At 40.2% G+C, this 21,108-nt stretch overlaps 1 protein-coding gene across 1 annotated transcript in view; it reads left to right on the forward strand.

Annotated features, from left to right (window-relative positions):
* Positions 1 to 21,108, forward strand: part of pcdh15b (protocadherin-related 15b) — a 642,771-nt gene that overhangs the window by 461,875 nt on the left and 159,788 nt on the right. The window contains exons 22-23 of the mRNA XM_060841768.1: positions 11,984 to 12,124; positions 12,259 to 12,371. Of these exons, the coding sequence (XP_060697751.1) occupies positions 11,984 to 12,124; positions 12,259 to 12,371 (254 nt within the window). The remainder of the gene's footprint in view (positions 1 to 11,983; positions 12,125 to 12,258; positions 12,372 to 21,108) is intronic.

Raw genomic sequence — 21,108 nt, forward strand, 5'->3', positions numbered from 1 at the left:
TAATCACCATTATCTGGTGCCAACCTTCTGCTTTCTCCCCTTGTACACACTTTCATTCCAAATAATGATCTAGCACCCTCTTGAATGCCTCAATTGAACCTGCCTCCACCATATTTCCAGGCAGTGCCTACCAGACTCTAACCACTTGCTGAAAGAAAAGCTTATTCCCATATTACACATCTACTTTTCCGTGTTACTTTTAACCTGTGCCCCCTAATCCTCACTCTTTTATAAGCGTGTACAGCTTTTACCTAACTACTCTATCCAGTCCACTCTCTCAGTCATCTTCTCTCCACAGAGTACAGTGAAAATTCTTCAATATACCCCAAATTGAAATGTCTCATTCCTGGAGCCATCCTTGTAAATAGCTTCTGCACTTTCTCCAATGCATTCACACCTTTCAATTAATGTGGCACCCACAACGGTGTGGAATATTCCAGCAGAAGTTGAACAACTGTCTTATACAATTATTGGTCAGTGCATTGAGTATAGGAATTGGGAGATCATATTGTGGCCGTTAAGGACATTGCTTTGGAATATTGTGTGCAATTCTGGACTCCTTCCTATCAGAGAGATGTTGTTGAAAGGGTTCAGAAAAGATTTCCAACGATGTTGCCAGGGTTGGCGGGTTTGAGCTATAAGGAGAGGCTGAGTAGGCTGAGGCTGTTTTTCCTAGAGTATTGAAAGCTGAGCAGTGATCTTATACAGGTTTATAAAATCATAAGGGTCATGGATAGTTAAGATCCTTTCCCTGGGGTAGGAAGTTCAAAACTAGAGGGCATAGGTGCAAGGTGAGAGGGAAAAATTTAAAAGGGACTGAAGGGTCAACTTTTTAATGCAGAGAGGGGTGCGTGCACAGAATGACCTGCCAGAGGAAGTGGTGGAAGCTAGTGCAATGGCAGCATTTAAAAGTTCATGGGTACATGAACAGGAAGAGTTCAGAGGAATACGGGCAAAATGCTGGCAAATTGAACTAGATTAATTTAGGGTATCTGGTCAGCATGGATGAGTTGAACTGTTTCCATATTTTACAGCTCTATGAATCCAAATTCAATATTACCTCCTTTCTCTTGTATTCTATACCCCGAGTAATTTAGCCGAGGACACAGTATGGTTTATTAACTGTTCTTCACATGTCCTGCCGCCTTCTATCATCTGTACACATATGTACCCTCATCCCTTTGCTCCTGCACTCCTTTTAGAATTGTGCCCCATAGTTACTATTGTCTTTCAGTGTTCTTCCAATCATCATCTCACATTTGACTGTATTGCACCTCATCTGCCACCCATCTGCCCACTCCACTAACCTATTGCCCAACTCCTGGCATTCGACACAATAATGTGGACCAGAAACTGTCACTGTCCTCCTCATGGTTTACAATTCTTCCATATTTAGTGTCATCCATGAGCTTTGAAAGTGTCCCCTGTACACCAAGATCAAGATCATTAATACTGTATATATCAGGAAAAACAAGGGTTTCAGTACCGACCCTGAGAAACTTAATTGCAACCACACTCCAGCCTGAAAAATATCCATTAACCATTACTTTCAGTTTCCTATCACTCAACCAATTTTGTGTTTGCTTTGCCACTGACCCTTCTGTACCATGACCTATAACTTTCCTCACAGGTCTGTTGTGTGGCACCATATCAATGCTGTCTGGAAATCCATGTATACCACATCAACAGCCTTTGAGCTTTCTGATACCTCTTCAAAAAAAAACTCCCAACAAGTTTGTTAAATATGATTCCTCTTTAGAAATCCATGCTAACTCCTCCTTATCAACCCACTTTTTTCAATGTAGTTACTAATTCTATCGCGAATAATTGTTTCTAGAATGTTCCCCACCCCAAAGTTCAGCCTGCAATTGCCGGGCTTATCTTTACAGCTTTGTTCAACAAAGAATATAATGTGTGCAATTTTCCAGCCTTCAGGCACCTCCTCGGAGTCCATGGAAGAATGAAGGATTGTGGCCAGTGCCAGTGCAATTTCTACCATTACTTCCTTAAAAATACTCAGATGTATCTTATCAGCTCAAAAGGCATTGTCAACTTAAATACGAACAGTCTGCCAAGACTTCTTCCTCATTAATTTTGACCCCTTCCAGTGACAGTACTTCCTCCTCTGTAACTTTGGCCTGGGCAGCATCCTAATCTTTTGTAAAGATTATGCAAAGTATTAATTTAAAACCTTAGCCATGTCTTTCAGCTTCCATGTGTAAATCTCATTTTTGGTCTCTCATTGACCCTACTCCTCTATATATTTTTATATGTGCACATATATTCATGTCTCCCTTTTACATTAGTAACTCTTTGCTCCAAATTTCTCCTTACTTCCCTTACTTGCTTTTTGAACTCGCTGCAAGCTGTCTCAATTGTACTTTCTGCTTTACACCTGTCATAAGCACATTTTTCCGTTCTAATGTTAATCTCCACCTCATTTGTCATCCAGGATTCTCTGGATTTGTTTGTCCTCCCTTTCCCAGTTGAGTGACTATATCTTGATAGTCCCTGAACTGTTTCTTATTTGAAGGAAGCCTACTGTTCAGTTTGTGTTTTATTCCAGTCAGTGACACACACATTATTTCAACAGCATAGAAACCAATGTTCTCAAATTCTCACTTTAATTTGTACCAAGTAATTTGAAAAAATGCTTTGTATATTCAAAAATAGTGGAAACAATGAGCAGACCTGTTGTTGTCTGTGAAGAGGGTTTACCAGCAGTATAATAGCAAGCTGCTCCTGAGATAATTGTCGGATTGAGCAGTTCATTTAGCCTAGTTTTGATTTACAGTTTCCAAATAGATAACAAACATTGGAAAGCATGTATGGCCATGGAATGAGAATTGGATAGATATTTTCTAGAAATGAATTCTTGTAGACTGAAGTTTTGCTGTAAGACTTCTAAGAAACCTCAATTGGAAATATAAATTTTATGTCCACTTAAGAGAGAAGACCAGGCTCACTCAAAGACAGCAGTGGGTTTCAGGTCTTAGTACTGTTGTCAAGGCCTTACTGCATCTGGGCAAGGCTCTGTCAGTATTTTAGGATTAGAGAATGTTAGTGAACATTGTGCAACATCAGTGAACTTCCTCACTTCTGACTGTATAATCATGTTGAAGCAGCTGAAGATGGTTGGGCCTAGGACATCACTGTGAGGAACTCCTGTAGAGATGTCCCGGTGCTAAGCTGCGTGTCCTCCAACAACCACAACCATGTTACTTTATGCTGGGTATGACTCCAACCAGCATAATTTTCCAATGGAATCCAGTTTTGCCAGACTTCCTTGATGTCACATTCAGCTATTTGCAGCTTTGATATCAAAGGCATTACCTCTCACCTAATTTCTGGACTGCAATTCTTTGATCTCTATTTTAGTCAAAGCTTTAATGAGGTCAGGTAGGTCGATAACACATGTCTTCACTACTTTATCACAGTGTTGTCAGGGCCCATGGCCTTTGCATCATCCAGTACCATCAACTGTTTCTTAATATCATGTAGAGTAAATTGATTTGGCTGAAGACTGATATCTGTGACGGTGGGTCATCCAGAGAACACCAAGATGGATCCTTCACTTGTCAGTTTTGGCTGAAGGCCATTACATTTACTTCAGCCTTGCCTTTTGTATTCAGGATGGAAATACTTGCAAAGCCTCCAGTTCCTTTTAGTATTTTTGATTATCCACCACCATTCAGGGCTGGCTGTGGTAGGACTGTAGAGCTTATCATTAAAATAAAATAAAGAACAATGAATGCTGGAAACCTGAAAGAAAAGAAACCAGAAGCTGCAAGAGAAACTCAACAAGTCTCACATCTGTGGAGAGAAAGTGGAGTCAACTTTTCAAGTCCATAAGACCATAAGACCATAAGACATAGGATTGGAAGTAAGGCCATTCAGCCCATCGAGTCCACTACGCCATTCAATCATGGCTGAGGGGCATTTCAACTCCACTTACCAGCATTCTCCCCGTAGCCCTTAAGTCCAGTGTCCCTTCATCAGAATGAGTGATGATTACAAAGACATTGCTGAAGACAAGGAGTGAGGGTAAGGGAATAAGCGACAGGTAGAGATGGAGCCCAGAGGGAGAGAAAGACAGCAGTTAGACAGACAAAGGAATGGATAATGGTAAGTCAGGGAAAATGAAAAGCAGCTAATGGTGACCGTAAGTAATCAACAATAGGTTAGCTGAGCTGAAACCAACCCATTTGATGACAAGAACTGGGGTGCAGGAGTAGATAAAGGACATGGAAGAAGGTGTTCAGGCTCTGAAATTAGTGAACTTGATATCGAGTCCTGAAGGGTGCAAGGACACCAAGTGTAAAATGAGATGCTGTTCTTACAGCTTGCGCTGAGCTTCGCTGGGAGCACTGCAGCAAGCCTGAGACAGAGATGTTGGACAGAGAATACAGTGGTGTATTGAAGTGGCAGGCAATTGGAAGGTGAGTGTCATTTTGTGGAAAGAGATTGGTGATCTGCAAAGCAGCCGCCCAGTCTGCATTCCATATCCTCAGTTTAAACCACATCATGAGCAGTGAATGCAATAGATTAGATTGAGTGAAGTACAGGTAAATCACTGCTTCGCCTGGAAAGAATGTCTGGGGCCCTGGATAGTGAGGAAGGGGGAAGTAAATGGGCAGCTGTAAAAGCTTCAGAAATTGCATGGGAAAATGTTGTGAGAGTGTGAAGAGGAGTCAAACAATGTATCCTCAAGGGAATGGTCCTGTGAAAGGCTGAGAAGGGAGGGGGAGTGGAGGGGAATGTTTGTATGTGATGGCATCCTGCTGGAGGTCCCAGATATGGTGGTTTATAATCATTTGGTTGCGAAGACTGATGAGTTGGTGAGTAATGACCAAAGGGACCCTTTTGCTGTTGCAGGAGAGAAGAGAAGGGGCGAGGCCAGAAGTGTGAGAAGGGTCAGACATGGCCGAGGACCCTGTCAATCACAGGGGGAGTGAGCCCTCAGTTTGAGGAAAAAAGGGGAACATTTCTAAGGCAAAAGTTGGCATCATCAGAACAAATGATGGCGACAGAGAAACTGGGAGAATGGGATGGATCTTTTCTCCCCTTTGTGGAACAGCTTCCAGTTGCCTGCCAATTCAACACACCACTGAGTTCCCTGTTCAACATCTCTACATATCCAAATTGTAGGAGTGTCACGATTATCTCTTTGTGATTCCAATGCCATAAAGCATTGAAGATTAGTTTATGCCACTGTGTGAACTTCAAATTATCCGGTTCATTAAAGGGTGGTAAAATTAACCACCTCTTTCACAGAGCAAGTTAGTTAATTTTCAAATGAATTAGTATTTTAATTCATGAACAGCCAGAAATACCTCTGTAATTTTTATGCAAGTGCTTCTGATCTCCTGAGGTAACATTGGAAGATTGGCAGAATTCCCAGAAGACTGCATAAGTGGTTTAATGTGTCATTTGATCCATTTTTGCTGAAACTGTCAATACATCTTTCACTACTGTTAGATCAGCATTAACCATTGGAAATCCATGGTTTCTAAAGTAACATATGACAAATGTTTTGGACCACCATTCATTGTCCTGTTCTCCCAGTTTCAGATTTCCTGTGCCCACTGTGATCTCAAGCTCATTTTACACTACATTAGTTGGAAAAAAATACGTACTTATCGCTGAACAGCAATATGCCTGCTATTAGACCATTGGATGGAGCTTATTCTATTGAAATAATGAGGAGATCTGTCACCCCCAACTTGCTGTCAGTGAAATTTCCATACGCAATAGTTAATTACTTATCACTTGAGAAGCTATAAAGTTGTTCTTCAATAATAACGTAATATCAATCAAAGTTAATTGATTTCTGAGATATTTATCATATAGCATTAAAATGTTTGTATTACGTGACTTGGGGTTCCATTTTCCCCCACTAGACCAGGAATGGAATGACAAATTTTTTTAAAGGAACATCTAGTTTGTTATTATATCTAGTGACAAGCATGAGCGAATTACTTAGCAAGGAAACAGGATAATTAAAAGCAAGTCAGTTTTACAGGGAGATAACCTACATTCCCCCTTGTGGTGAAATATTGGTAATATGACGAGTGTTTTGCTGAACTTGTATTTAGACAGTTTCGTTGATTTAATTTGAGATGCCTCTTATTACCCTGGTGAACTTACTCTTTAGGAGCAGACTCCGGCTCATCATACTCTCAGTCAATCTGATACCAACAGCTTTAGTGCCACTGGGAATGGTGGTGACTGGTACTGTCCAAATTACAGAGGAGGCATTCAGCAAAGGATCTGGTCCTGCCAAAAAGACCAAAATCTCAATGAGCCTGTCATCCTGATACCAGCTAGGGGATTGTGGGGTCATATGGACAGGATAAGGTTGGGGGGAGGGTGCGTATGATTCAGGAGGGAAATTCCTGAATGGGGAAGGAGGCTTAAATTGGCAATATAGGCCTGGAAAGGTTAAAACTCCCAACTATTCTCGCTTTTGCCTGCAGTTACTCTGGTGAACTTTCACTACATTTTCTAAAAGGCAAGTATAACCATGCTTAAATATGGAGAGCAAACTGTATGCATATCTCAGGTGTGATCTCACTAAAGCACAAATGTAACAAGATATATTTATTTTTATTCTCTGATTCCTTTGCAATGAAGACCAACATAATATATGTCTTTCTAATACTGTAGCATGCTAGACCTGCAAGCTTACCATGTTCTTTGTTGCATATAGAGACCATAGGAACGTAGAGAACAAAATTAAATTAATCAGCCCATTCTGTCAACTCTACCATTCAATTCCCTCGGAAGTGTTCAACATCTTAATTCCACTTACCTGCTTTCCTTTCATATCGTTTCCACATTGAATAAAACACAAAATCCTTTTTATAATCCTATGTTACAGAATTAATGTGGTCATAGAGTCATAAGTATGGAAACAGGCCCTTCAGCCCAACTTTTACATGCCCATCAGGTTTCCTAAACTGAACTAGTCCCATTTTCCTCTGTTTGACCCATATCCCTCCAAACCTTTCCTATCATGTACTTATCCAAATGTCTTTTAAGTTTTGGAATCATACCAGCCTCTAGCACATCCTTTGGCAGCACATTCCACAAACATACCATCCTCTGTATTTCCCTTTTCCTTGCAGCTTTTCTTAAATAATGGCACAATATTATCCACCCTTCAGCCTTCCAGCACCTCACCTGTGACTGTTGATGATACAAATATCTCTGCTAGGGATTCCACAATTCTTCCCTAGCTTTCTACAATGTCCTTGGACACACTTGATCAAATTCATGATCGCAATCTATTTTTATGCTTTTTAAGAAGTCCAACATCTCTCCTTCTGTAATGTGGACTTTTTTCAAGGTATCAATGTTTATTTCCCCAAGATCCCTAGCTTCCATTTCTTTTTCCATGGTGAATACTGACACAAAATATTTGTTTAGGACCTCACCCAGCTCCTGTGATTCCACACGTAGATTAACTTGTTTACATTAAGATGCTCTTGTCTCTCCCTAATTACTTTTTAGCCCTTAACTCTATTTGCCAAAGCTATCTCATGTCCCTTTAACTTCCTTCCTGATTTCGCTCTTAAGTGTGCTCGTACACTCCCTAAACTCATCAAGGGGTTCATTTGATCCCAACTGTCTATACCTGACACATGCCTCATTCTTTTTTATGACCAGTGCAACAATATCTCTAGTCAACCAGTGTTCTTTATCCTTGCCAGCCTTGTTGTTCATGCTAACAGGAACATGATGTCCCTGAGGTCTCATTATCTTGCTTTTGGAAGCCTCCCACTTTCCAGACATCCCTTTACTTGTGAACAGCCTTCCCCAACCAACTTCTAAAAATTCCCGTCTAATGCCATCAAAATTGGTCTTGCTCCAAATTAGAACCTAAACTTGTAGATGAGGTCTATCTTTTTCCATAACTATTTTAAAACTAATAGAATTATAGTCACTGGTCTCAAATTAATGCCTCAGTCACTTGCACTGTCTTATTTCCTAAGAGGAGGTTAAGTTTTGTCCCTTCTCTGGTAGGGCCACCTCATATTGATTGAGAAAGTTATCTTGAACACTCTTAACAAATTCCTCCCCATCTAAGCCCTTAATACTATGGCAGTCTCAGTCTATATTTGGAAAGTTAAAATCCATTGCTATTACGACCCTATTATTCTTACAGCAAATAAAAATAAATTGATGAATAATACCATCTTATTTCAGTAGAGTGGCTTTTGAATTATGAAATGATAGATTAGTACCCTAATGTAAATGATGGGGATGAGCCCACATCTGCTTGGCTGACATGTTCTACTGCTATTTCTTGGCCAATGGAGCTTTGATTGCTCAAGATTGAGCTTTCTGCCCCTCTTTAGGAGCAGACTCCGGCTCATCATAATCTCAGTCAATCTGATGCCAGCAGCTGTAGTGCCACTGGGAATGGTGATGACTGATACTGTCTAAATTACACTGAGGAGGCATTCAACAAAGGACCTGTTCCTGCCAAAACAAGACCAAAATCTCAATGAGCCTGTCATCCTGATACCAGCTAGGGGATTGTGGGGTCATATTGACAGGATAAGGTTGGGGGGAGGGTGGGTATGATTCAAGAGGGAAGTTCGTGAATGGGGGAGGAGGCTTAAATTGGCAACATAGACCTGGAAAGATTAAAATTCCCAACTACTCTCACTTTTGTCTGCAGTCTGCAAGATCAGGCCTAAACTTTGTGCAGAAGCTTCTCACATTGCCTAAGTCAGAATGGTGACAGCATAAATCTTTAAAACGGGCATTAACTGCTTTTGCAAATTAGGCCTCAGTTAGACAGTGAGTTCCACTGTTCATAAAATTGCAGTAATGGCATATGAACAGTTGGAAGGCATAGCATCCTCTTTACAGATGCCCCTTGTCTGCCTTCCTGCCCACAGATGCAGCCTCTTTTTTGTATTTTCCCATTGCTCCCAAAACATGTCTGCAGTTATTGCAACTAGAAAACATTTGCAGTCAATTTAGCATCTTTATTGCTTCCTCAAATATTGAACTTCAAGTTATCTGTTCGTCAAAGAATGAATTCTGTAAGAGGCTACATAGAGCTGGCCAAGTGCAGAAAACACATAGAAATATAAATACAAATTCTGTCAAGTGTTCAGCTTTTATTTGTTTATCGCCATGGAATATTGAAAGCCTAACTGGGAACTATTTTCCCTTTAGTTGTAAAAGACAAGTTTACATCTGATGGGCTGATCATTGTTCAAAAGCTAAACATACCTAAAAACCTGCCTATTATAATTCAGCATCTATCATTGGTATTCAGGAAGTGTTTTCTTCAATCTGTTCGGTAACAAAGTAGTCATTTAGAATTCAGGTTTTGTAGGAATGCTGGCAGGAACTGGTTTCCTGCAATGACCACCCACACACCCACACACCCCCACACCCCCACACCCCCTCCCTCACTCCACCTACACACACACACACACATGACACACACAAAACTGTTTGGGAGTACTACATTGAGACAACCTTCACTATAGACAAGTCCCCTGCAAATATCTGCCCAGCAGCACATTACCCACTGGCTCACAAACACTGTGGGATGAATTCCTACCTCCTCCAATTGCTGTTGTCCAATCAGAGACTGGAACAGTGGCTGTTGCTGTTAATATTCCAAGACTTAGTCCAAGAATCTCTGCTGAATCCCTGGACATGGGCAAATGGTGCAGGACAGGGGCCACAGGAAGGGAGGTTACTAGAGAAGGGATCAAATGGGCTTGGAGCTAAAGGCAGGGGAATGGTTTCAGTGGGCCTCCAGTCCTTCCCCATGCCAGCCTTCCTAATCATGCACTCAGTTCCTGATAACAAAGACCAGCTCCGCCTCCTGTGAGACAGCAGGTGAACCTGATGAGCTTTGCTGTGCAATCTTTGAGTGAGTGCCCTGCCATTCCTTTTTTTTAAATCTAATCTATTTTTCTAATCAACCTGGTCAGAGATGTTATTACACAACTCTGGAGCACCTCTGTGAATTGAACTAGGGTCTCTCGGTCCAGGGGATACTACCTCTGCATCATAAGAGGCACCCCACCATTTCCACTTAGTTCCTTGACCACAGTTGAGTTGTGGTGGCCTCCGGAATAATTGGTATCCTGTCATTTGCTAATGAACATAATTGATATTCACACAGTTGAGAGTGGGATTCCTGCATCAGGTCCTTCCATCAGACCCCCAGCTTAATTTTGGACAGAATGCCCAACATCTCATCTCCAACATAGATACTCCTACCCATCCCTCTGGGTCCCCACATCATCATGCGTGCTCTAGATTGGTCAACTGACTATTGACCATTTTATTTATATCTTCCTTAAGCCCAGATTTGTGTGGTTGCAGATCCACTGGTATCAGACTGAGTAGGTACATATGAATTATTATTATGTTCTTTGTCTATGGATCAGTGTGATGTTATCTTATAATTCACCTGACAGCATTTCTAAAATATTTTCATTCAACAACTTCATTTTTAGCTCAATTGTTTTAAAATAATATGTTGCCACAAATAATGGGTTGCTGCCTTAATTGATTACATCATCTCATCTAGGCCTCGCATGCTGTCGCTCCAAATGCCATCTTCCCATGTTAGTCCCATTGCCCTCTTGCTATTCTTTCTGTTAAATGCACCTTATTCCTCCTGGATATAATTTCTTTAGCCAGGGTGACTTTGGTTAGGTTCAAATCATATCCTGCTAATTCTGTTTTTCACTGACCCACCACAATGCACAGATCCCCATTACAACCATTGGAGGTTTTACCTCTGCCAGCTCTTTTTCTCCAGTCCTTTACATGCCATAGGTGCCATCATGTGCCCATCAGACAGCAAGCTAGACAGTCCGAGGGAGGAGTTTGTTAGATGACGGCTCCTTCTCCCAGCCCACAGCTATAGCATCATTTACCTGCTACATCCAGTAGTCCTCACCTTTCTTGAGCTGCTGCCTTTCTTGAGAGCTGGAGAGCTCAGCTGGCCAGAGCTATAGCTGCAAAAGAATAAATCTCTCAGACATGCAGCATTATTAAAACAATTCCTCCTAAAAGTAGATTGGTGCTTGCCTCCTCTTCCCATCTCTCTCAGAACTGGAAGTAGATGGAATTGAGATGGATTGCATTTAAAATTCTTTAATTTTTTAACTTCCTGCCTGCTCAATTCCCATCAGATCTGGAGGGTTCAAATTAGCCCCATGTTGTTTGTAGAGTAGAAACAACTATTTGTTAAAAGCAGCAGAGTCAAATAATTAAATTGGAACAGGTGTTACACACTTCTGGGACTAAATTATGGTATCATTGATTTTGACACCAATTTGTATTCAAAACAGGTGCTGGATAGTAAGATTTTCAATAATACTGTTCCATCTTAGGGTTGCATATAGTTACATACGTGAGATAGAAAAATGTAGCCATTAAGTTTTTCTAATCTGTTGACTGACCTAGATGAAGGTTAAATTTGCTTGAAATTCTCTGAATATTTCCCAGGCTGGTGACTGAAGATCTCTTCCACATTATTTACATTTTTTAATTTGAATTTGATATTTTCATTCTTAACTGACATGCACAGACATCACATGAGATGATCTGACAGCGTAACCTAATGAAATGCATTGCGTATAGGTTTGATAAGTTCTAATTCTGAATGTTCACTGCTATAAGGTACATAGATAGAAGGAGCTTAGATTTATAGGTTTTCTTAATATATCCTTAGGGCATTCCATAGCACTTTACCAATCACTTTTTTTTCTGACAGGCAGTCTACATTACCTGGGTAAACACAGCAATCAGTCTTTCTGCTGCAGGGTCCCATAAATGGCATAAATGGTCAGTTCATGAAGAAATTTACCACTGTTATGAGCAATTTATTTGTCTTAGATAGTTTTAACTTGTTGAACTAAGCACGATATGAGTTTTAATAACATTTTGGATTAATTATTTTACACTACTTTTTTCTACATTAATCCTAACACAGGGGAGTCCAGCAAGCAGAGTCAGATATAAAGTGGATATGACAGAATTTCCCTACAGTGCAAGCATATTTGAAGTGGAGGAAGAGACAGGACGGGTACTTACCCGAGTGAATCTCAATGAGGAACCAAGTACAATTTTCAAGGTACTGAGACTAATAAACGTGAAATGGATTACACAAGTTTTGTTTATTTTTCACTATCGCTGCTGTTTTGTTGATGAAGCTCAATAAAATTGTTAAGTGTTTCTGAACTTCTTTTTCTCTGTTGTTTTATTCAGCTGGCAATTGTTGCATATGATGATGGAGAGCCAATGAAGTTTAATACAACAATAGTGGAAATTACAGTTCTGCAGCCATCAGTCATTCCACGTTTTACACAGGAAGATTACAGGTACTAAATACATTTACAAACTGCGGCAATTGAAGTTGTATTTTAATGTGTGATTACATTGTATGTATATACACATTCAGATGGCAAATGAACTTTAAAACAAAAGATTTGTATTTCTATAGTGCCTTTCACAGTTACAGGATGTCCCATTGCATTTTATGGTCAATTTAGTAACTCTGAAGTGCAGTTATTGTTGTAGTGGTTCTGTTCGCTGAGCTGGAAGTTTTTGTTGCAAACGTTTCGTCCCCTGGCTAGGAGACATCATCAGTGCTCTGGAGCCTCCTGCGAAGCGCTTCTTTGATGTTTCTTCCGGCATTTATAGTGGTCTGTCCTTGCCGCTTCCGGGTGTCAGTTTCAGCTGTCCGCTGTAGTGATTGGTATATTGGGTCCAGGTCGATGTGTCTGTTGATGGAGTTTGTGGATGAATGCCATGCCTCTAGGAATTCCCTGGCTGTTCTCTGTCTGGCTTGCCCTATGATAGTAGTGTTTTCCCAGTCGAATTCATGTTGCTTGTTGTCTGAGTGTGTGGCTACTAGGGATAGCTGGTCGTGTCATTTCGTGGCTAGTTGGTGTTCATGTATGCGGATTGTTAGCTGTCTTCCTGTTTGTCCTATATAGTGTTTTGTGCAGTCCTTGCATGGTATTTTATAAACTACATTAGTTTTGCTCATGTTGGGTATTGGTTCCTTTGTTCTAGTAAGTTGTTGTCTGAGCGTGGCTGTTGGTTTGTGTGCCGTTATGAGTCCTAGGGGTCGCAGTAGTCTGGCTGTCAGTTCTGAAATGCTCCTGATGTATGGTAGTGTGGCTAGTCCTTTTGGTTGTGGCATGTCCTCGTTCCGTGGTCTATCTCTTAGGCATCTGTTGATAAAGTTGCGCGGGTATCCGTTTTTGGCGAATACCTTGTATAGGTGTTCCTCTTCCTCTTTTCGCAGTTCTGGTGTACTGCAGTGTGTTGTAGCTCTTTTGAATAGTGTCCTGATGCAGCTTCGTTTGTGTGTGTTGGGGTGGTTACTTTCATAGTTTAGGACTTGGTCTGTGTATGTTGTTTTCCTGTGTACCCTTGTGGTGAATTCTCCGTTCGGTGTTCTCTGTACTATCACGTCTAGGAATGGGAGTTGGCTATCCTTTTCTACTTCTCTCGTGAATCGGATGCCTGTGAGTGTGGCGTTGATGATCCGGTGTGTTTTTTCTATTTCCGTGTTTTTGATGATTACAAAAGTGTCATCGACATATCTGACCCAGAGTTTGGGTTGAATTTGTGGTAGGGCTGTTTGTTCTAACCTTTGCATAACTGCCTCTGCTATGAGTCCCGAGATTGGTGATCCCATGGGTGTTCCGTTGATTTGTTCGTATATCTGATTGTTGAATGTAAAGTGTGTAGTGAGGCATAAGTCCAGTAGTTTAAGTATGCCGTCTTTGTTGATAGGTTCGGCCTCCTGTTTTCTGTTATATATATCCAGTAGGTTGGCTATTGTTTCTCTGGCTAGGGTTTTGTCAATTGAAGTGAACAGTGCCGTTACGTCAAATGAGATCATGGTTTCTTCTTTGTCTATGTATGTATTCCTGATGGCATCCAAGAATTCCTGTGTTGATTGTATGGAGTGTTTGGATCCGCTGACCAGGTGTTTCAGTTTCTGTTGTAGTTCTTTGGCCAGTTTGTATGCTGGTGTCCCTGGTAGTGATACTATGGGTCTGAGTGGGATGTCTGGTTTGTGTACTTTGGGTAGTCCATAGAATCTGGGGGTGTTGTTGCTTTCCGGTTTCATTCTTCGTAGGTCCGCTTTGGTTATCTGTCCGTTTTTTTGTAGATTCCTTAGAGTGTTATTTATTCTATTGGTGAGTTGTGGTGTGGGATCCGAATCCTTCATTTGGTAGGTGTTGGTGTCTGCTAGTAGGTGTTGTGCTTTTTTGATGTAGTCTGATTTATCTAGGATGACAGTCATTCTGCCTTTATCTGCTGGTAGTATGATTATGTTCTTATCATTTCTTAGTGCTTTCAGTGCTTCCCTCTCCTTGGTGTTGAGGTTATGTGTTTGTCTTTTTCTTATCATCATAGGTACGACCGTTTGTCTCACTGTTTGTTGTGTCTCTTCAGTCAGTCCATTGTTCCTGAGTGTGCATTCCAGTGCTGCTAGGAAGTCTGCTGTCTTGGCGTCTCTGTGGTTGTAGTTGAGTCCCTTGGTCAGAATAGTTCTTTCCATGTCTGTGAGCTGTCTGTGGGAGAGGTTTTTAACCCAGGTGTGTGTTGTAGTGTCCTCTTTTTTGTGTGTTAGTTTGGCCAGTTTTTCTTTTAGTGCCGTTTTTTTTGTGATGTGTTGTCCTGTTCTGTCCTATAGTGACAGCCTATTCTATGGTCCGGGTCCATTCATGATTAGCGGTCTTTGAAATTAACGACTTTTGGCGCGCAATTTCTTGTTTGTATTTGTGCAGTCGGTTGTGAGCGTCTGTGATCATTACCTGGATCATCCTGAGTCCGTTCTGCTTGGCTGTTTCCCTGGCTTGTGGATTATTGACTGGTGGTCTGTACCTGTCACATTGTGGAAGGACTTGATTCTTTCGGCATTCGTGTAGAAACCGGAGTTGTTCATATGTTGCGCTTAGGCGGTTAGCGCAGGATTCCCATTTCCTGGCTTGTCTCAGCGTCTCTCGCCTGTAAGTGTTCAAAGTTTGTGCGAAGATTTGTAGCTCGGGTGCTTGTTGTAGTGGTTCTGTTCGCCGAGCTGGAAGTTTTTGTTGCAAACGTTTCGTCCCCTGGCTAGGAGACATCATCAGTGCTCTGGAGCCTCCTGCAAAGCGCTTCTTTGATGTTTCTTCCGGCATCATAGGGCAAGCCAGACAGAGAACAGCCAGGGAATTCCTAGAGGCATGGCATTCATCCACAAACTCCATCAACAGACACATCGACCTGGACCCAATATACCAATCACTACAGCGGACAGCTGAAACTGGCACCCGGAAGCGGCAAGGACAGACCACTATAAATGCCGGAAGAAACATCAAAGAAGCGCTTCGCAGGAGGCTCCAGAGCACTGATGATGTCTCCTAGCCAGGGGACGAAATGTTTGCAACAAAAACTTCCAGCTCGGCGAACAGAACCACTACAACAAGCACCCGAGCTACAAATCTTCGCACAAACTTTGCAGTTATTGTTACGGTTATAGCCTACACAGCAACCAATTTGCACAAATCGAGCTTCCGTGGACAGCAATGTGATAGCAATCAAATAATCTGGTTTTATAATATTGATTAAAAATAAAGATTGGTTACAATTCCCCTGCTCTTCTTCAATATACTTTTGTTTTATACCTATTTAGAGTGCAGATGAATCCTGAGTTGAATATCTCAGCAGAGGCAAGGTAGCTCAGTGGCTTGGCTAGCACTACTGCTTCACAGTGCCGAGGACCATAGTTCAATTTCATCCTCAATTGACTGTGTGGAATTTAATCATTCTCCGTGTCTGTGTGGGTTTCCTCTGGGTTCAGATCAGGTGAATCGGCCAACCTAAATTGCCCATCGTGTTCAGTGATGTGTAGGTTAGGTGGATTGGTCAATGTTTATTCATGCCCGCTGAATAAGACAACAATACTAACTGCATTAGTCTGGGGTAAATGTAAAGTAATAGGGCAGGGGAATGGTGGGCTTTGGGTGAGTTACTCTTCGGAGGGTTGGTGTGGACTTGTGATTTCTTACCAAAGTCCTAAGATGTGCAAGTCAGATGGATTGCTATGCTAACTTGCCAATTGTGTCCAGGGATGTGTAAGCTAGGTGGATTAGCCATTGGAATTGCAGAGTTACAAGGATAGAGTGATGGGGTGATAGGAAGAATGAGTCTCAGTGGTATGCTCTTGAGACGATAGGTGTGGATCGAATTGCCTTCTCCTTCACTGTCAGAATTCTGTAGAAGAAAAGGAAACAAAATCACCTCTGGCAGTACAGTAATCCCTCAGTACTGTTCTGGAGTCTTTTGAGTAGAAGTTGAATTCAGAACCTATTATATCAGGCCAAAAGGGTCACCAAAATAATAGATAAAAATAAATAAAATCTTCAGTTGACTACTAACCTATAATTATTAACAAGAATAATCAAATTAAATATACCATGTGGCTAATAGGCTTGTCAAGCATTGTTGTGACAGGTTGTGAACTTGAAATGAGTGAATTTCTGCATACTCAGACTTTTTCATTAGACCTATAGCTGACTGGCTGCTTATACCTCACATCCTTTTGTTCCTTCCACTGCATATCCCAGCTATTTATCTGACATCTTTTTTCATCCATTTATTTTCTAACAGCTCAATCAATCAATTTGGATAGTAAAAACTTAATTGTAGCTTTACTCTGAGGAGAGTATTTTCCATATTTGTTATGTCATAGTGACATCAGATCTCATGGAAGTGAACGCTCAATTTGTAAGGCAGCAGCAGTGTAACCTCTCACTGCTATGTAAATACTTCCATTCCGAAAGCTTGTTAATGTTTATTCATGTGAGTGCAGACTGCACCTTTCCAACCAAACTACATTTCCAAGAATATATTCTTGACACCTCATGCTGAATGCACTTATAAACATGTACACCTCCAAGCTTAAAAGGAAATGATGTTTTTGGACTATAAATACTAATTTGCGTTCTCAAAAGCACTCTTGGTTTAGACTCATTTTGTCGGAATCCTAAATTACATTTCCTAGCTGTGCTGCACTGTGGATTTCATCCCCCTCACACTGCCCAGAACTTGGTAGTAACAGGAATTGCAATAAGATTCTCTCAATGCAGAGTGTCAGAAAGCACTAAAACATGACAGATATTAATGAACAATTAGAGAATGGATGGAATTCAATTTAAAAAATACATCTGGCATTTTAATCCTTTCATTATACTAATGATTCAAATGTACTTACACATTTCAAATGATAGTTTTCAACAAATATGATAGTTGAAGATACAATAATTCCTTTGTTTCTGAGAGCATCTGTGAATGATGAAATTTGCGAGTATAGGACCCATTGAAAATACAGGGTTAAAATTTGTGGATACGTGCGTTTTGCCAAAGATGATGAATTTCTTTGCTGCTTACTTTTCGGCACGAATATGTGAATGTACGAGCCCTGAACTCACGAACTGGGGATTTACTGTACTATGTGAATGTACGAGCCCTGAACTCATGAACTGGGGATTTACTGTACTATGTTTTGGAGACTTTAATTTCAGAGATCTCAAAAGCAAATATTTTTAACTCTGAATAAGAACACCAGTAATGTGAGTTAATAAAATCTCCTAGGCTCCATCCTTCTAAATAAGGAGAACACTAACGGTGTGATGCGCACTGATGGTTTTGTCGTTTTGCTACCATGTGATTTCATCTATTTATAAAGAGCCAGATGCATTAGTTTAGGAAGATTCATTTTGAGGTCACTTTTGGATTTATGATTAGATTGATGTTTGATTTGTTGTGCACTATCTAATCCTCATATCCCATATCATTTGAATTCAAATATTGTTTAGTATATTAATGTGGTAAACAATGCCCTTCATTATTTCAGCTTGCTTTACCTGTTTGACTTCATTAAAGTACCATTAAAGTATTATCAATACATTTATTTCCATTTAATCAGCAATTCAAATTGCAGAAGTGGAAATCAGTTACAAACTAAAACATTGAACCCCCAATGCTCAGTAGTTGTCTTGAATTCTTGTTACAGTTTGACAACACTAAAGGAGTAATTTGTAACTTTATTCATTTAGTTTTTATTGTTGCAGTGGTTTCAAAGGAAAACTTTGTTAACTGTGAGGTGTATGATTAAATTGGTAAATCTGATCTCTTGATGAATTAATACTTTCATCACAAATAGAAAGTGGACAATGTATTCCCCCATAATTGACATTGTTTTATATTACAGCATTTTATCATCTGAGCATGAGATTGCATGAGAAAAAAAATAAGAAATTGAAAGAAATATTTTTATTTATTTTAATTCTCTTGTCTCTCGATTGTATGGTGTTCTATTACATATGGGAGTATGAGGTGACAATTTGTGGACATACCATATCTTCTCTCTGAGCTGAAGGTCATTGCTGATGGTGAAATGGATCACATAAGCAATAATAATGTCTCGAAAGCTCAGTACTGCATCAACTAACTATTATTACCTGTGGTGTTTGATACATTAGCCAGATGTTTCAAATGTCAATCTAGCCAAATAATACAATCCAGGGAGTCTTATACAAGCTTTATTGCTTTTATTATAAGAAATATGCAATTCCTCATTCAAAGCATCCAGAAAAGAACCATCTTTGTAGATAGTGGATCTGGCAAGTTTGAATTCCTAAGATGTATTTTCAATCTGACACATAACCACTTAGCTTTAAGTGGCTAATTATGCTTAACTAATAGGACCATGCAGAAAGTCAATATGCTGTAACAAATTGTATGGGACTTTTGAAATTGTTTTATACCAACCTATTATATGTTAAGTAAATGGCTGAACAGTAGAGATTTCCTGTTTTACCAATTCAGTCCTCCAGAATTTCTTTAAAAATGCAAACATTCCAGTCGTGATGATGGGATAACTTTTTATTTTGCTGTTTATAACTTGATATATTTATCTGCACAAAGTGCACTCACATTCAGATGTTCTTTGAGATGTCCAAATATAGGCAAAATGAATTGAATTCAAGATGTGAAGTGAAAGAAATCAAAGTTGACGTCAAGGTAGCAAATGACTGTAATGTTAAGGAGCCCTGAAGCTAGTGAGAATCAGAGAGAAAGCTCTCCAGTGGTCATACCTACACAAGGAAAAATGGGTATTGTTGTTGGAAACTAATCACCTCAGGCCCAGGACATCACTGCCAATCTTCCGCAGGGTAGTGTCTCAGAAACATCTGACTTCAACTGTTTAATTAAGATCCCCCAGTCTGTCATTAAGTTAGAAGTGGACTGGTACATTGATGATTGTATTACAAGCAGTGCCGTTTGCCACTCCTCACATGAGGAAGCATAATATGCCCTGACTGCAGCAGGACCTGAACAACATTTAGTCTTGGGATGCTAAATAGCAAGTAATGTTCATGCTGCACAATCATTGCACAAGAAAGAATCTAACCATTTCCACTTGAGGCTGAATCTCCTTGAATTGACCTGATCATAAATTTGACTTGTGATGATGCTGTCACTTTAATAAGGTTATTGTGTCCTTGTTTTTTTTTAAAGAGAGATTGCAAAGACAGAGGTGCCATGGACTCTAGAAAGGGCCTAGTTTAACAATTGCAGGAGAGTGGCCAGTTCTGCCAGTTCAGGTTTTTTCTAATTTAGTTTATTTGCAGTCACAAGATGCTGAAGTCCAGGAAAGGTTGCAAGCTTCAGCAGATGATTCCTGACTGCTTTTCTCTCTGAAATCTCTTTGGAAGTTGTTCCCTCCCACCTGTAAGAATCTGTGTTTCAATTTACGTTCTTACGAAGGGGGTGTGTTTGTAGGATGTTACTGGGTTGCAACAGTTCCTTAGGTAAGTTGCTGTGTTGGGTTGGTTAAGTTTTCCAATAGTTAAGTTATTCCAATTCTGTTCATGTTTAAATAAATTCTTAAAGCCGAGTGGTTTGACTAGCTGTATCACATCTGCCTTAAAATAAAAAAAAGTTAGAGTCTTGGCTACCTTCTTAAAATACTTTGAGGGTGTCTGGCCTGATCCATAACAGACTGGACCAGTCATTCATATGGTGCAGGTCAGAAGTTGAAAATCCTGCAGTGAGGAATTTGCATTCTGACTCTGCAAACCTGTCCAGCATCTACAAGGCACAAATTAAAACTTTGTAGAATAACTGGCTGGATAAGTGAGGATCTGACAGCACTAAAAAGGTTGACACCACCTATCACCTAGCATCCTGCTTAATGGGCAGCCTATTTCCTACCTTCAACACTCATTCCCTCAATCAGCTGTGCACAGTGACTGCATTGTCTACCATTTACAAGATGTACAGGAGTAACTCACCGAGATTCCTTTCACAGCACCTTGCAACCCATTGCCTTTACCACCTAGAAGGGCAAAGGCAGCAAACACATGAGAGCACCACCAACTGCAAGTTATCCCCAAGTCACACAATATCATAACCTGGAACTACATTGCTACTCTTTCACTGTCATTGGATCAAAACCTTGGAACTCCCATTCTGACAGCACAGCACATGCTCCTATGCCATGTGGGCTACAATAGTACAAGTAGGTAGCCTTGCATTAGCACCTTCTCAATGGTAATTACAAATGACAACAAAACCTAACCTTTCTTGTAAGGCTTAATTCCTACCAACAATGTTTTCTTGATTCTTTAGTTTCTGTCCCAGTTATTGACTTCACTACCTTAACTTTTACATGTTAAGCAAATTACATTCCATTTAAAACAATTATCAAGATCAAGTCCCACACATACATCAGTATTTGATTCAGTGTTGAATATTCTAATTTTGAACTTGATTCACTTGCCAAAGTTTCCTCAAGCCCATTAGATGTAATCATTGGAGAATTGTATTGTCTGTTTTCAAAGAAAATCCCTGTTGGCTATTCATAGAAGAGTGTTAGAAAGGGTCAGTGAGAAATTTACAATATGGCTCACCCAACCTTGCAGCTGAATGAGTCATTTAAAAACATCTATAGTTATTCAGCTGATGATTTGAGAAAAGGATATTTCCTTTTATGTACTTGATGTGAAATGTGAGCATCTCTTGTTACAATGTCGACTTTTTTTCTCATTA

Source organism: Hemiscyllium ocellatum, chromosome 22 (assembly GCF_020745735.1).
Source record: "Hemiscyllium ocellatum isolate sHemOce1 chromosome 22, sHemOce1.pat.X.cur, whole genome shotgun sequence".
Taxonomy (NCBI): Eukaryota; Metazoa; Chordata; class Chondrichthyes; order Orectolobiformes; family Hemiscylliidae; genus Hemiscyllium; species Hemiscyllium ocellatum.